Source organism: Mesitornis unicolor, unplaced genomic scaffold, assembly GCF_000695765.1.
Source record: "Mesitornis unicolor isolate BGI_N332 unplaced genomic scaffold, ASM69576v1 scaffold53898, whole genome shotgun sequence".
In the NCBI taxonomy this organism is placed as follows: Eukaryota; Metazoa; Chordata; class Aves; order Mesitornithiformes; family Mesitornithidae; genus Mesitornis; species Mesitornis unicolor.
Window position 1 is genome coordinate 9,594 of NW_010202246.1, and position 12,482 is coordinate 22,075.

General features: G+C 37.5%; 1 protein-coding gene across 1 annotated transcript in view; it reads left to right on the top strand.

Annotated features, from left to right (window-relative positions):
• The window catches only part of LOC104545233 (chromosome unknown open reading frame, human C14orf159), a gene marked incomplete at its 3' end in the record, with an annotated part of 20,783 nt that extends 8,360 nt beyond the window's left edge, over nt 1-12,423 (top strand). The window contains 6 exon segments of the mRNA XM_010190321.1: nt 1,305-1,502; nt 3,551-3,811; nt 4,266-4,365; nt 6,137-6,285; nt 10,866-10,985; nt 12,272-12,423. Of these exon segments, the coding sequence (XP_010188623.1) occupies nt 1,305-1,502; nt 3,551-3,811; nt 4,266-4,365; nt 6,137-6,285; nt 10,866-10,985; nt 12,272-12,423 (980 nt within the window).
• Between the last annotated feature and the right edge of the window lie 59 nt (nt 12,424-12,482).

Here is a 12,482-nt window from a genome sequence, read left to right on the forward strand (position 1 = left end):
TTTCCAGCAGTTTTATTCATTTTCCTCGTGCATCCTTGTGGCAGGGAAAGGAAAGAAAAAAATTGCCAACCTCTCTACAGTCTGTAGCCCAAAGCAGCTGTTCATCCTGCCTTTGCCTGGAACTGGCTTATACTTCTATTTCTCCATTTTTTGTACTAAACCAGTTGTCACTAATACATTCCAGAACTTTTTTTGGCAGTTTGTAACTTTCTGTGCTCCTTTCTCATCTAGGTAGTTAAAATTCTGCCATCCCACCAGTACCCATACTTTTAGAGGAATCTGCTAGCTTCTCACAACAAATATTGTCCACTCACATGGCTTGGTGAGGTGTATTAAACCTCAATAACTATGTTCCTCAGCTGCTTTTAAATTAACTACCCATAGACTCCTAACCGATCTAGCACAGATTGAGCACATATATACTTGTTAAAGAAATATCTCCTTCCTCTTCACAACCCTAACAAAGAAAGATTTTGCTTGTACTAGTTGTGATTTACCTAGCAACATACCCATTTTGCCAAATCAAGTATAATCTAGATCAAGACTTCTGGAGCTACTGTGCTCTCAGGTCTGAATAAGCTTATTGTTCAACAAGGTTTTAGATGCTGCTCAGATTCCCTTTGCTAAGGCTTACTGGTCACCTCTTGTCATTATTCCTTGTCAGTTTATAAGTCTCCTAGCTAGGTCGGCAAAACACTGCACTGTTCCCTATTTTCTTAATCCAATAAAGGACTACTCCTGCTCAGCAAGCAGTAGTTGACATAGTTTTGCTCTATCACTATTACAAGGATATTCAAAGGTACAAGAGAGACACTATAGCTTCCAGCAGCACTCTAGAACCTAAAAAATTAATTTATTCTTACGGAAACTATGTCACCAGGACAGTGTGCAAACTTAAGCATTAACTTGTTCTTATGTCAATGCACTAGTTTCTTCATGCACGTCAAACCCAATTTCCAGACCTGCCAGTTCCTGACAGACTTCCTTGAAAGGTACCAGTGTTTTGATCCTAAGTTGCTTCAAGTTTATATCAAAGAGGATATTGTAGGAAAACATGATCTCAGCTACCCACATGAGCTTTCTAAAAGTGAAAACTATTTCAAATGTATATGCATACCTTTTTTTCTCAAAGTGTATTAATTGTTGCAGTGTAACTTGTATCATAAAAACAGGTTATATTTTAAATTTGATAAGGAGAGACCCTGTGGTGTTAAAATAAATAGCTTTTTGCTATTTTATCATTCTGATATTTCAATATATTGCAATAACAATGTGTTTAATTGAAGTTTTTTCATCCATTTTAGAAGCTCCATTAGCTTTTACTCATTCTCCTGGCTGCATGCTCATTACTGACCTAAAGAATGACAATGTCACAATCAAATCTTCAAGAGAAGTCCCACAAGTCCACTGCATTTCTCAAGATCCTCTGCATTATAGTATTGTGTCAGCAGAAGCAGCCCAAAAGATAAAGACTCTAGAGACCCTAATTGGAATAGATCCAGGTAAAAACAAAAACTCTCTTCCTTTAATTGATTTGTTATGAGGTGACCTGTCCTGCTTTTTTAGATATTCATAAAGGTCAAGAGCACAGTAAGAATCTAAAGACAATTTTAAGATTTAAAAAAATCTTTGTGAAATACAGTGAGGTAATATAAGTAGGTTTCATTTTCTGTTACCATACTTAATATCAGAGTCTGGCCAAAACCACTTAACCTTATGGCTAATGGAATATCTGGTCTTGATGACTGTGTACTCTCAAAGTACACAGAAGCATCCATGTTTACAGCAGACTGGAGAGTCCACAGGGAACAGAAACTGTTACTGAATAAAACTGTAGTTGGTATGTAAAGTACAGGGCACCTCAGCATGCTGGTAACAGCTACAGGGGCATTCTCCGTTGTGTAGATAGCACATTTCTGTAGATATATTTATGACTACTGTGCTTCTACCAGAAAATTCTAGTAGTTACATGTGCTTTCCAAACACCTCTTTCTGATGGGTGGAATTGCATCAAGCTCTGATGACATTCATCACTGAGGTGGTGTGTGATAGACCAAAGTGACCTGATCACCACAGAAGGTTGAGAGGTAGAGCTGCACGTGTGCACAAGGAGGATGAGAAGGAAATAAAGGCAAACCAAATAGTGCAGCCATTCCTAAAATACACACTGAACTAGTCCTCTCTGTCTGCTGCAAATTCTGATCTCAGTTTCCCATAAATTTTCTGAAATCCTCTGTGGGCAGTAGTGGAAAACAGCTTACGCCCAGTTCTCCCAAGCTCTGGGTACAGGCTGTGTGCATATGTTTGGGTCTGTTTATTTTTACTCACAAGGCCTCTCCTTTTCCCACTTTCTGGAGTTCAGCTTGGCACACTGCCATGCTCTGCAGAAATACAGGACCTAACTTCAGAGTTAGCTCATTTTATTGCAGTACTTTGTTAATATACCCCACTTCTCAGAGACCAGTATTCCCCGCCTCTTTTACTTAAATTTTGTTCAGAACTATTTTGTGTGTCCACTAGCTATATATTACCCGTACGTTATATAGGAGGAACAGAGAGAGAAATGGCAAAGGGGAAATTGAGGACAAAAAGAGGAAAGGGGAGCGGGAGAAGGTGAGAAAGATGAAGTTGTGAGGAGGCTAGAAAACAATAGTGAGGACTTAAGTCTCACTGTCAGCCCATGAATACTGGCACATCATGCTGGTATTTGTGATTTTCAGAAGTGCTAGGAAATCGAAAGGACTGTGCTGTAAATTTGTGCATCCAAGTGCCAGGGAAAGGAGAGGGGATAGGAAGTGTTTGAACAATGAAAGACATACACAGATGACAGAGTGTTGCTTCTTTAGGGACTGACCCATGACAAGAGATATCTGTTAGTATTCGCCTGTTTCTCAAGGTCAGGTAACATGGTTCTCTAGTACATGAAGCATTATTAAATCTTTTAGCAGTCACCTGGATACCACTGTATTAATTAAGTTTATAAAGTCCCCTGGTAACTTACAATGTCTCTGAAACCTCACTTCTATGGTTAATCATTTCATTAAGTGGAATTTATTTGGAAATTAGCCCTTCCCTAAGGGGATAAATAGAGACCAGCTTAGTCATCTGAAGCCTGCACCAAAACTTCTGTAGGATCTGGGGTGCTTGAGTTGCAGTCTGACTTCAGCAGCTAGGCATGGTCTAGCATGACTGTCACCACAGACCAGAGGAAAGCAAAAGGCCAAAGGAAAGGAAACAACATGCAACAAGGTCTTAGAAAAAGAAAAAGCTGTTTACACTAATACCTAGAAATGCTAGGTATAGTAATTTTTAAAATCCAGTTAACTGAAATTCTTAACCTGGAAACACAGCTCATTATCTCATTACTCATATCCTATACCTTCCTAGGTTTCCTGAGGAAATTACCCCAATTCCTGCCTTGAACAGAGGTTTTTCTTTTTTTTTTTAACCCATTTTATGTCATTAAAGCAAGCACGTTCACCCACATAGAAACTTCAGAAGGAGAGCGATATATTGAAGTGCACTGCTGTCTTTAAAAACACTTTTCTAGGAGGCCGGGGTATAGTTCACGTACTCCGCCAGGATGAGCTGCTGAAGGCTTCCCTGTCCATCTCCCATGCTCGGTCAGTGCTGATAACAACTGGATTTCCTACCCACTTCACTTACGAGCCACCAGAAGAGAACGACGGGCCCCCGGGAGCCCTCGCTATTGCAGCTATATTGCAGGCCTTGGAGAAAGAGGTTGCCATAGTAACGGATCAGAGAGCCATAAATCTGAATAAAAAGATTATGGAAGAGGCTGTTCAACTAGGTAAGACACATATTTTTACAGTTTTTATCTTGCCAATTTGAGCCAAGGTTTGCTTCAGTTAATCTCAGTCACTTAATACAGGATTTTTATTTTTCCAGAGAATGAACCAGAGTTCACCCCTAAGCTCTGATCAGCATTGCTATAATGGCATTTTGTTAAACCCAGCTAGCATCACATTAATGCTTACGTGTCTGGGTGCTGATTCTGGATTAGCTGTTTCTGATGAATTCTGGCTGTCCTTATTTTTGTAGACCTGTTTTCTGTCTCACGGTCTCATTTACTAGCACTAACATCCAAAAGAGTTAAAGTAAGGATGCAGGGAGCTTATCTGGAACTGTGTAAATACATTGAGTCCTTCGATTCTAACTTTTTTTTTGTTTTAAGTTGCTCAAACACACATCAAAAAAACCCCAAAAAGTACACAGTATCTAATTTGTGTTTTGTTTTCCTGTAGGAATCCTGAAGAGATCTGTCCCTCTATTGAGTTATCAAAAGGAAAGTGCTGATTCGGCTTTAATGTTTTTGTGTGAGAATGGGAATCCTGGAAAACCTAGGTACATGTATTCAGTTCTTGGGAATGGGTCACACCTCTACTGTGTGAAGTTGTAACAAAAATAATGACCATGATCTAAGAAGGCATAATGGTTACAAGTAAACCCTTAAGACTTGGAGTGAACAGAACAAACTCTGAAACCAATCATTGGTGTTGGAGCACACATAGACTATAGAATCCATGTTATTCTGCAATTAAGCATTTCTGGAGTACAACAAAAGAAGCGATACTTTATATATAAATAGCTCTTTGAAAAAAATTAAAAGCTTTTCAGGTGTTATTTCTTAGATGTAGATACATACACACACACACAAACAATGTATTATTTTATCAGTTTTTAAATCAGTGATAAAATCAGAAAGGGAAGTATTATAGCAGAGTCAGGGAATGAGCTAGGAAAGGAGTTGTGGAGTGTGTTCACTTTCTAGGGCTTTGGCTCAGATCTGACAACTGGGGAAAATGATCTGATCTAACAAAATGTTGTGTGTTTATAATAGTGCAGAAGTGATCATCCTATTGTCATTAGGTAGCCAAAGCCAAAATTATAGATGGATGCATAGACTTCTCAATATTGATTTAACTGTTTGCATATGTATTGTTGAGTGTAGAATGTCAGACAAAAATTGAGATTTATACAAAGTGTGTGATTAGGACTAATGCACTGGAGAACTTAAGTAGCTCGAAAGACATTTCATTACTTAGGAGGCAACTTACACTTCCTTTAAGTAGGCATACATTACTCATTTTTATTGCTCTTTCCTTGTAAAGCATTTTAATGTAGTTGCCTTCAGTCTGTTCTCTAATAAAAAAGTCTTTCATATTTGCTTTACCAGCTTATTCCATTTCTATTTCTCTCCACAGGTTAGTGTATGCTATAATTGTATGCTGTATGATACTGTCTTCATTTTCTATGTGTGGTTTTAAAGAATGTGGTTTATAACTATGCATGATATAATTACAGCCAATTTCTGTTTCAGTTGATTCCACAATCCCAAAAAGCTAAAGTGCTTTGTTAAAGTAGACAAGTAACCTGCTCAAGGTCTCTGGAGTCTCATACCCACCCACAAAAATATTAAGTAATTCAGCAGTATTAGTAACCTTTTGACAGTAAAACTGGAGAAACAGAAGCAAAAGAATTTAATTCTAGCATACAGTGGCAGAACTGAGTACTAAAATTCTGCTTACAACGTAGGACATCTGGAGTACATCTGTCTACTGTCATAACTAGCAATATGGCCATAGACTTAAAGAAAAAACCCCCAAATCTAAAGACCCAAACCAAAAATCTCCCTAACTAGAAACAAATGAACACTTGCCAAGCAACATACTTTAAGCAGAAACCACATTTACATTAACAAAGATTTAGATTATCATTAATTTGCCACTTTTTTTCTTTGCTTTGAAAGCAGTTACAGAAATTAATGTCTCACAAGATATTATGTGTTTTAAAATGAAACAGAGCAAGGCCAGATGGCTGACCCAAAGGATTGCTGGTGAGGAGGATTTCAGGAACTCCAGTTCTTGGTGGTAAATGTGGTTTGAGGTTTGAGTTGCACTAAAGCAATACAGAAACTAGACTAACCTTTGAAAATAAACTGCAGAGAACTACATTCAGAAATAACAAAACAGCATCCAAGTTTTACCTTGAATCCCAAAAGGTCAAAAAGTAGAACCAAACACAACAGGAGAAGAAGCAGCCAGCAACAAAGTTTGTTATGTGAAAATCACAACTTTGACTCCTCTCCTCTGTTCTTTCCCTCATCCCTAATCAGATTTGACCACCTGATAGCAATAGAGCGTGCTGGAATGGCTGCTGATGGCAATTACTACAATGCCAGAAAAGTTAACATTAAACACCTCGTGGATCCCATAGATGAACTGTTTTTAGCTGCACAAACTGTTCCAGGCATCACAACAACAGGTATGTGCGAGTTTTGAGTATATCCTCAGAAGCGAACGAATCACAAACCAGGAGCTCTTACTGGAAGTGAAGGGAAGCAGGACGCAGGTGCTGGGTCACTGCCTGTGGGCCACAGCTGGTTGTCGTGGTTGAATTTAGAGACTGTTGCTGGAGGAAAATTAGAGGTTTCTATTGAAGGGTTCTCACAACCAGAAAAAAAGGAGTTGATTTCAAAGTTATTTCAGGACAAAAAGCAAGCCCAGATGTGTGTATTATCTATACATCAGTGTGCATACATATGCTTCTCTAAGTGTAGTTTTTGATACTGACTTTATTCTGTAATTTATGTGTGAAAGGCAGCATAGAAAGCAAATGACTACTGAATGGAAACATCACATATTAAAGTATTATGGTTATTTTTATGATTGTTACATCTGTGTTATATTGCCTTTTAGCTCTACATTCTCTTGGGCAGGGACTGCATATTTGCATCTGTTATAGTAGTGCCTTCTCTAACGAAACTAGCTTGTATCTGGTTTTGAAAGAAAATGCCATAGATCAAGGATTCACAGATATATAAAAAGTGATGTACAACTTTCTTGTACAATCAAGTGCTTTGTGCTACTCTGTGTGTCCCACGATAGTGTTAGGAGATATATAATCTAAATAAATATTAGAAACAAAATTAGAACTAAGTGTCCATGCCAGGCTGGTCTTTGTCACAGCAGAACACATCTGCTGATCTGACACCTTTGCTTCTTGTAGTGCTGTGGCCTCTCTCCTGTTACCAAAAGCACTGGAACTTTGGTAGTGGTGTTTTTCAGATGTTTCCACAGAATTCAGAGCGCTCCTGCAGACATAATGCACAGTCTGATTTCACTGTATTGGAATAGTTCAAAAGCTGCATAGCTTAAGAGTTCACTGGTGGTTTTTGCATTATCTTAAAATTCATAATACATTTTACTTAGATTTAATTCAAATTTTTGTCCTGTTCCTAAGGAGTAACTTTCAGCATTCAAAAAGAAGCACCCTAGATGGCACTCTCTTGGCAGTCTCAACAGAGAAGTGAAGACTGAATGAATAAGGATAGAAAAAGATCTCTTTGATAAAGATGTTTAGCAAAATGCCTCAGAGCATTCTCTGCTGCAGTTAATTTCAATTATTTTGTCCCTGATTTTAGGCTGTGGATACAAGGACTTGATCTCTCCAACATCACATGGATGTAACATCACATCCTGATTTCTTCAATAAAAATACCCTAATCTCTTAAAGTATCTCTCAGAGTAGCTCACCGTATTTTATTGATTTGGTGGAGTTTGGACTGTTCTGCTCAGTGGGAATTTGAATCTCCTCAGTGGAATTTAGTTTGTTTTAAACATTCTCTGAATATTCAAATATACTATGAAATGTGATTAATTAAAAATACCATGAGCTTTTGAATAAGAAGAAAAGCAGTTATCCAGGTTCACTGTGTCCCATTGCCATGAACTTTCTCTAAAGAGGTGTCTGCATAGAAATGAGGGAGTTTGAGTACATGGATATTCTACACTGCAGAACTGAGTATCTATAGAAAAGGAATGTAATTTTTTTCTTACATTGTCTGTTACCTAGTTAACTACTTATTTTGCTTATCACACTAACTTTTTGTGTCTGTTTTTTAATTTAATTACGATTTTTGGGGATGGCTGTGCACTTTTTCAATGTATTTCTGCAGAGCATAGTTTAACAAGGCACAAATCTGGGCTGCAGCCTTTGCATCTTATCTCTCATTACTGATGATAACGTATAGCTGCTGATCATGATACATTTTTCTGATGGGGCATCTTTTACTTTCTTCATGGTCAGTAGGAATTTGGAGGCATATGTCTCGTTTCAAAATAAAATGCAAATACTGAACCACCCATTTAGGTGGAGCACTCAGATCATGTTGTAGACTAGAAAAGATTACTAGAAACATCAAGTTTTCAGCCTTACAGAAGTCTTTATATATTGTGCTCAGTGGCAAGAAGTACTGTGTTAGTAGGTGGAGAAGGGAAATATTAGGACATTTGTGATGTGCTGATTCGTTGCTGTCAAGTTTTGCATTTAAAACAAGATCTGCATTTACAAAAAATCTGGTCTAGGAGTCTGACCACAGACAAATGGTGAAAAATGCCTACAATTGTATGGTACCGATATCATAAAAAGTCATGGAGTAAGCAGCAACCCTCAGGAATATACAAAATAAGAAGAGATGAAAGACCGAGGTTGGAAGGACTCCTTTTCTACAAAAGACTGAAATAAAAGATTAAGAAATGTTACCAAAACCACGTGCTATTTTTTCAGCTGTCACACAATTGACTTAGCTGTGTGCTATTTATATAGGAGCTAATGAAAAGCTTTCTGAAGAACTGCATGGAAAAATGTGGTCACCCTTGTTTCCCTTTCATACAAATGATTTTTAGCACAGGAGACTGACGTTTCCTGCATGTTTCATGATCTTAGTTTCAGAAAACAACGTAGTCAGTGAAAACCTGCGTGGAAGATCCAACTGAACTATTTTTCCTTTGCCTGGAAAGCACTCGGGCCTTCAGGAGGAGAGTGTTCTTCTTGTCTATTTTCAGATGTCTATATTTCAGATGTCTGCCTTGGGCTGAGATGAACCAAATGTTTGAAGGGTCTGTTTCTCTGTGCTGGCTTTAGAAGAAGTCTAGACCTGTAGATGGCTGCATTTTGTCAGGTGAATCTCACTTTGGCAGTCAACAGGAAAATGTGGTCCTCTGCCCATGTGTAGAGAAAGAAGAAAGCAGATGGCAAAGGAAAATTTTTGGTGTATGCTGCTTTTTCTCCCAGTGTAATGCTTGTGGGATCCATCCACAGCAGCAGATCTCCATAACCAGCCTGGTGACAGGACTTGCACAAAGACAAGAACAAGCAAAGCAAGTCCCATACAAAAAAACCCTGAGCAACCAAGTAGTATCTTTCAGTTAAAGAAACTGTTGATGATCTTCAAAGGACACGGATTCATTTTAGCCTTTTTAAAAAAATATTAAGAACAAAATTTTGGGTTTTTAATATTAGAAAAATCAAAACATTGTGTAGATTCTTACAAACCAGTGTGATGATAGAGGCGCCATGGTTGTCTTTACCCATTTGAAAAGTACAACCAACAAACAGATTTTAGGAAGCGCCGTTAAATTCCCACATAGAAATAAATGTGAACAGATTATTAAAGCAGGTAAGAAAAAAGATTACCTGTTTCATGACAAATCCTTTTATGTAAGTTGTGTGTCACTCAGTTACACTCCTTAACTTAGACTTAAGGAGTTAAATAAAAAATGGCTGCTGAGAAGTAACTTCCAATTTCACTTAAAGAAGAGATTTGCTGCAGACTTATGTGACATATTTATGCAGTTACTAAAAGTGTTAGATTTATAAATTTTCAGGGCTTGAAGTGTAAATTATAAATACTGTATTTTCTCTCCTGTAACACATGCTATACATTAGAGCAGAGACACATTTCAAATTCAAATAGGATACATTGCAGTGAGGACTTCGAGTTCTTCGCTGTTCTGGTTCACAGACATTAAATAGGATTTTTCTATAAAAATCTTCAAACTTGAGAAGATGTCATTTAGGCTAACTGGTGAAAAAGTAATATTAATTTCTATTTAAATAGATTGATTTTTAAATTATTTTTTATACATTGGTGAGAGACTAAAAGTACTATCCAGTTTTGATGTAAGCTGCTAGTTGTGTGTAATCCTTATTTCTCTGATCTCTGACATCTAACGATTTGATGTCCCAAACACAGGGTTGCCTAGAATTCTCCTGAAATTGCAGAATTCCCATTGATTTTACTGAAATCACTGAGACAAATACATAGTGACCAACAAAAATCAAGGCCCCACACCCTGAATATATGAACACTAAAAAAAAGCCAAAACCAAAACAAAACAAAACCAACAAACTAGCTGTTTTTTTCATAAATTACTAGAAAAAATGAAAACAGTAATAGTACACAGTGTTGGGCTCTTTGTACACCATGGCACAATGATAGTGATCTGTATAAAGCAGAGTGCCAGTGCAGTAAACCCTACTTCTGCCAAAGTCCTTCTGTATATTTTTCTTCTCTGTCTGCAATAATTACTGCTTTAAATTTATTTTTTTTAATTAAAGCTTTTAACAAACCAAAGTTTTGTATGCTTGCTTTATTATGGAATAGTAGTCTAGTTTCTCAGGTTCATTTTGGAATTGTTTTCTATCTTCTTTGTTTGTCCTGATGTACTGATGCATTATAGAGAACACTCATTTAAGGCCACACTTAAGCAAAGTCTATCTTAATTCTGTCTGAAATTCATGGGCACTTGATAATTTTCATTTCTTTCACCTGCACAGCATATATTGCATACATACCCTTACAGGTTAGTATGTGATTGGTGATGCTTTCACCTATTTTATTCAGTCTTCTGTTTTTAGACACTTTTGATTAAAAAGGATAAATCACCTTATATGGAGCTATGAACTATCACAGAGACTGGGGAAGGCACTGGGTGCTTTCTAAATGGATCGTTAGTTATGTGTTGCATTCATACTCATTTGGTCTTTCTCTTTTAATGAAGGTGTTGGAGATGGAGGAAATGAATTAGGAATGGGCAAAGTCAAAGATGCTGTAAAGAAGCACATAAAAAATGGAGATGTTATAGCTTGTGATGTTGCAGCTGATTTTACTATTGTTGCTGGTAAGAGATTTGAAGGGAGAAGGGGGAGAGAGTTGTTGATGTTTAAGAATAGAATTGACAAGAAAACATGTTCCTTTCCAACTAACTTGTATTGGCCCTCTTTTTATATATGACCAAGTTATCATTAGCAAACAAATCTGTCTCTATATTATGTCAGTGTTCTGAATAGTTAAGCAAGTACAGTTCCAGCAGAAATGACTGAAAATTGAGGATGCTCCTTGAAGAAAGTGCATTTAATTGGAAATAGTTGGGCATATCCTGAATATTCTTGAAAAATCAACCTTAAATAGAGTAAAAAGGAAGACTTCAGAACTGATCTGTGCGTGAATTAAAATGTCTATGCACATAGGAACTTTCAGTATAATTTATGAGCTTCTGTGGATGTGGCCCCATCAGGGTCATCGCTTATATTGAAATTAGGCTCAGGTTTCTAGTTTTCTAACCTAAGTATCTAATACTCTTGGTACTAAACCAGCAATTTTGGAGGAGAAATGAGAGTGTGGTGATAACTGGATCCACTTCTTACAGCTATATGTATATAGTATCTAGAGTGGCTGTTTTGGCAGTTCTGATGATTTTTTGCTTTGAAAGCAAGTGTCACACCCAGATCCTGCAAAGGGAAGTGAGGCAAAAGTTTGGACATGTTTAAGTGTGGGAAAACCCACATACACTAAAACAACTTCCACACTTCAGAAAATTTTGCTATTCTGCATCTCTGGAAAAGGTATGAGGCAACAGAGAGAACTTCTCACAGCAAGTTTCAAATCAAACAGTCTCCAATACAGCCTTGACAAGCTGTCAGAAAAGACTGGACTGATTTGACAACAGCATACAGAAAATTTATGGATATTAACTATGTTAGAATGTCTTTTTGTATATGATACTTACACAGAGAACACCTCGTCAAAACACAGACAATTACTTTACAACACAGCTCCTTACAGTTCATGGGCTTCACATTAAGCCAAGTAGAATGGTGTTATAGACCATGCCCGTTTGAGTTTTTGCTTTGTTGGGAAGACAAACCACAAACTAAGCTAGGAGGAAAAACAGAAATTAAATCTGAAATACTACTGAAAACATTTTAATATATTAAGCAATTGTGTATTTCTGAAATAAATGTTCTAAATTCATGTCAATATTTAATTAATTTCCATGTTCCATTCCACCATCACTACATGAGACTCAGCTGCATGTGCCTAATGACCTAGGCAGGTTCGGTATCTTTGCAATAACTCTTGTTAGGGTTTTTTACAGTTTTGTTTCATGGTGTTGTTCTCTTGCAGGGGTCTCTAACTGGGGAGGCTATGCCATTGCTTGCGCTCTGTACATTCTCAGCACTTGTGAAATGCACGACCGCTATCTGAGGAAAGCTGTTGGGTTTCCACAGTTGTCGAAGAAGGTGGCCTGGCTATCGGCACTTCCATCGGTTGCCAAGGTAATTTCTGTAGGGCCAGGGAGCTGTGACTGGATGGAATTGGCTAACAGCTGCTGAAC